Genomic DNA, 5,138 nt, shown 5'->3' on the forward strand with positions numbered 1-5,138 from the left:
ATAACAGTAAATGCAGTTTGCATATAATTAGGCTTCATTCTTTATTTTTTTGTGCCCATCCCAGAGGTGCAATATTGTTTTAAACAAAATGACTGGAAAGAACTGAATTTTTCCTATTTTTATGCCAAATTTGGTGTCAACTGACAAAGTAGTTGCAGAGAAAATGTCAATGTTAAAGTTTACCACGGACACACAGACACACACACAGACAATCGAACACCGGGTTAAAACATAGACTCACTTTGTTTACACAAGTGAGTCAAAAATTCCTTTGTCCTGCATTATGGATAAAAATGATGCACCGGTAAGTGTAGTGCTTAAATCGTTGTTTGTTTTCCAATATTATTTATTGCCCTAATTCATTGAAGGGAATTCTTCTTTCCTTTGGGCAGGATAAAGAAATGAATCGTAATTTTTTGGAAGAAAAGAACCTTCGCTGCAAGGGAAAAAAAATCGGTGGACCTACTTATGTACTTGTGTATCTTAAGGTTCATACTTGTGTATCTGAAGTATTAGGCATTGCCTTTGTGTGTGTGTGTGTGTGTGTGTGTGTGTGTGTGTGTGTGTGTGTGTGTGTGTGTGTGTGTGTGTGTCATTTTTATCTCAAAATATGTTTGTGAATTACGTAAAAGAGGCTACATGCAATCTGATTTGACCTTGTCATTCTGTGTGTCATTGCAGATAACGCTTGACCTTTGAGGCAATGTCCTGTCAGCTAAAGCATCGCTGGTCACGTGACATCGTTTCTGGTGATGTGTGTGCCACGAGAAACCAGTCAGTGTGTCTGGCAGGACGCTGACCATCTCCAAAGCTCTGTGGTCAGTTCTGGCCACAGTCTAGTAAACTGTGTCTGAGACTACAGTGCTTACGAAGCCCCACTGTTACGATATTGACCTTCCACCATTAAAGCACCGGAGCTGGTTTCTCGCTCCGGTCTCGTCTGCGCCGTGTCTTGCACTCAACCAATCAGGAATCTTCATAATAGTTCCCGATTCACCAGTCGATGATAGCCACACAATTAGCACACCCACACGAGACGGCTGGTCTTCACCCTGAATGTAATGTGGAATTGTTGGGGGAAAAATGAAGTCAACGATAGTTCATACTTTCCCTCGGAACGTTTTTAGAATCGTATACATCATTTTTTTTTCCACGGCAGCATACGTTGTTGAAAGTAAAAGGGCGTTAAAGTCAATTGGGACATTTTTCAGTATGCAGACCACAGTTTTGCATCAAAGCATAATTCCTCTATGAATGGTGACGAAGGAATACTAGACCTCTTCTGATAGACATTCGTAACAGTACACGTGATGTGACAACAACAACAAAAAAGAAAGAAAAAAAAAGAAATGGGCTTGACTTTTTTTTTTTCCACAGCTAACCAGTTATTGAAGACATGAAAAGAAGCAATAAAAAAAAAAAACCGTTCGCATACAACTTGTTTTCTTCAGAATGTGACGAAGGTTTATATGCTAGTAATGATAACAAAACTCTGGAAATAGATATGGATAGTGGTATGGTTCAAATTATCTTTTGAACATGGTGCAAAAAAGCCTAAGGCCATAGACCGCAAACACAGAAATCCGCTCCAATACAGGCACACCATTTTAGGCTCTTCTAGCAAATCGCTCGGTTCACCGTAAACACTCCCCCATAGCGTTTCCATCACAAAGTCCCTCCCAAGGTTTTTGTCTTTAATTTGAAAGGTCCACTCCTGCTGATTACAGCTCCATGTCATCGAAGGAAAACTGACTGTTCCCAGCACCAGGTATGCGCTCAGAGTTTTTCTTCCATCTTCTGCTCCTGAAACCGAGTGTGCTCTAGTGCAACTTCTCCGCGCTCGCGCGCGCACGCACGCACGCACGCACGCACACACTCACACACACACACACACAAACAAACAACAACAACTATGACCAACGTCTCCTTTCTCTTGGCTCCTCTCTTGGGCGCCACCACCACCACCACCACCACCACCACCACACTACTGGGACTCTTGGGTCACCCTCCTCCTCCACCTCTCTTCCCTCCCCCGTCTCCCCACCACCACTCCACCAACGGCAGCGGCCAGTTCCTCCTCAACAGCACCACGCGAGCCTACAGGACGATAGATGAGGAAGCAGCAGGAGGAGGAGGAGGAGGAAGAGGAGCAGGAGGAGGTGGTGGGATGGCAGGGGAGGGTGGCGGGGGGCTGGGGTCCTGTGAGGACTGGCAGGAGGCTCAGCACTACGCTGTTCCAGCTGGCCAACCTGTGCATGGCAGTGTCCTTCCTGACGCCGTCCTCCTTCCGCTTCCACCTGCTCTTCCTGCGCTGCATGCTGCTGCTGTCCTTCGGGCTGCTGGCGGTGTGGGGGGCGCTCTTCATGTGCATGGCGGACGTGCTGGCCTGGAACCTGCTCTTCTTCCTGCTGGATCTGGGACACATCGTCTGGCTCGTCTACCGCCACCTCCCGGCCCGTCTGCCCCAGTCCCACGCCGCGCTCTACACCAAGGTGAGGGGGTGGGGGGGGGGGGGTACGGGGATACGGTTGGTTTTATTCAGCAACGGCCTTTGCTCCATGTGAAGGGGTGTGTACAGACATCCCCCCCCAGCCCTTCCCTCCCGCCCCCCCCCCCCCCCCCCCCCCCCCCCCCCCCCCCCCCCGCACCCCTCCATAAAAAAATCTCAGCACGATTTCTCTTACTATAAACGCTTTATACAAAATTATAAAGACACAGATTCGGACAGTATCAGAATTTGTAGATGGCATCAGTAACTTCAGTCTAAAGCCATTTGGGTGTTAAGTATACTTTGGTGCAATATATGTATTTCTAACAGATTCTAGAAATGTATTTCATCTTCTTCAGTTACTCTACAAAGGGCACATAATAAATCATGATCTGTTTGATGCTTGTACCGATAAGCATGAACGTTTATATCAGATATTACAAAACGAAATCTGGTCATTACGGTTTTTAGATTTCTATCTATATTCATCAATAAATAAGTCTCCATACAATGTAAAGGGGTACTAAAAGTGCGATACATATTAAACCTGTTACTAGTTTGTACATGGTCATTCCAAATTTGTCATCGGCAATCAGTTGATCATCTTATAAACACTCTTAAAAAGAAAGAAACAAACAAACATTAATAGACTCAGCACCTTGATTTGTCCAAACAAACCCAAACCCAAACTGGAAAGGGAATTCCCTTACCTCTGTCAAACCACTTTGCTTTCCCTCGAACACATAACTCACAAAGCATTACATTAGCTTTCCTTGATAGACTGAACCAAGGTGAGGGAGGGGTGGGAGAGTAGGGGGGGGGGGAGAGTGGATGGATGGGCGTCTGCGGTGGTGGTGATTAGGCACTGAAAAAATGTATTATATTTGCATCATCAATTAATGCAAGTTAGTGTGATTGGGCTCAGTTCACTTCAGTTACTCAAGGAGGCGTCACTGCGTTCGGACAAATCCATATACGCTACACCACATTTGCTGAGCAGACGCCTGACCAGCAGCGTAACACAACGCGCTTAGTCAGGCATTGAAAAAAAAAGCATAAAGAAACTAATGAATATTTCATTACATCAATACATGCATAAATGAATAAACGGATAGAAAATAGAATAAAAAATAAGGAAACAGATAGATAAAGAAATCAAATAAAATATAGGGAAAATAAGGTGTGTGGAGGTAGATGATGGTGGTGGTGATGGTAGGGATGGATGTTTATGTGGTGGTGATAATCAGGTGGTGGAGGTTCATGTGTTTGGTGGTGGCGACAGGAACGACATGAAGAACTTCTATAACTGCCTGAAAGAAGCAATGGTGTGTTCTTGCCCCCACCCTGTTCAGTCTTATGTTTTCAGCCATGCTAACAGATGCCTTCAGAGACGCTGACGTAGGCATTGGCATCAGGTACCGCACAGATGGCTCACTCTTCAACCTCAGGAGGCTTCAAGCAAAAACCAAGGTGAGGACAGACACCGTCAACGACTTCCTGTTTGCTGATGACTGCGCTCTCAACGCTGCCTCCGAAGCTGACATGCAACACAGCGTCGACAAGTTCTCTGCTGCCTGTGACAACTTTGGCCTCACAATCAGCACAAAGAAGACTGAGGTGATGCACCAGCCAGCTCCAGGAAAGCCTTACGTTGAACCAAACATCTTCATCAACGGGCAACGACTGAATGCGGTGGACAAGTTCACATACCTGGGCAGTACACTCTCTCGCACAGTTGTCATCGACGACGAGGTGAATGCCAGACTCGCCAAAGCCAGCGCTGCCTTCGGCAGACTCCATAAGAACGTTTGGAACAGGAGAGGCATCACCCTGGAGACGAAGCTCAAAGTATACAAGGCCATAGTTCTCACCACACTGCTCTATGGATGTGAATCATGGACAGTCTACAAACGCCACGCCAAAAAGCTGAACCACTCCACACCCCCAGCCTCAGAAAACTTCTCGGCGTAAAGTGGTAAGAGAAGATCCCTGACACAGAGGTGCTCACTCGCGCAAACTTGCCCAGCATCTACACCATCTTGATGTAGTCCCCGACAGCCGCCACCATCCCCTGTCCACACTGCGTCAGAACCTTCCGGGCGCGGATTGGCCTGACCAGTCATCTACGCACCCACAGAGCCCAACCCATCCACCCCCAGGATGACTAGATGGTCCTCGTCGATCCCGACGGACGAACCACACATGGTGGCGATAATTGGGTTTTGTGTAAGTGGATGTCTCTGGCGGTGATGATTAATCTAAATGGTGTCAGTGGATGTTTGTGGTAATCATGGGGTGGTGATAATCAAGTGGTGTGAATGGGTGTCTGCGGTTGACGGACACAACACAGGTGTAGTGTCCATAAAACCACAGGTGTTGTGTCCCTTAAAACCACAGGTGTTGTGTCCCTTAAAACCACAGGTGTAGTGTCCGTGTGGTGTCCATTGAAACCACAGGTGTTGTATCCGTAAAACCACAGGTGTAGTGCCCTGTCAACAACAGGTGTTGTGTCCGTCAACTACATGTGTAGTGTCCCTCACACACAGGTGTTGTGTCCCGTCACACAGGTGTAGCTCGACATGCAGGCATTGTGTCCATCAATGACAGGTGTAGTGTCCCTCAACCGCTGGTAGTGTGTCCGTCAACGGCA

General features: G+C 46.9%; 1 protein-coding gene across 1 annotated transcript in view; it reads left to right on the forward strand.

Annotated features, from left to right (window-relative positions):
- The first annotated feature begins 293 nt into the window (after positions 1-293).
- LOC143297626 (popeye domain-containing protein 1-like) overlaps positions 294-5,138 on the forward strand; it is a 14,070-nt gene continuing 9,225 nt past the window's right edge. Inside the window, 3 exon segments of the mRNA XM_076610042.1 lie at positions 294-304; positions 2,065-2,227; positions 2,229-2,492. Of these exon segments, the coding sequence (XP_076466157.1) occupies positions 294-304; positions 2,065-2,227; positions 2,229-2,492 (438 nt within the window).

Source organism: Babylonia areolata, chromosome 23, assembly GCF_041734735.1.
Source record: "Babylonia areolata isolate BAREFJ2019XMU chromosome 23, ASM4173473v1, whole genome shotgun sequence".
NCBI classification, from domain to species: domain Eukaryota; kingdom Metazoa; phylum Mollusca; class Gastropoda; order Neogastropoda; family Buccinidae; genus Babylonia; species Babylonia areolata.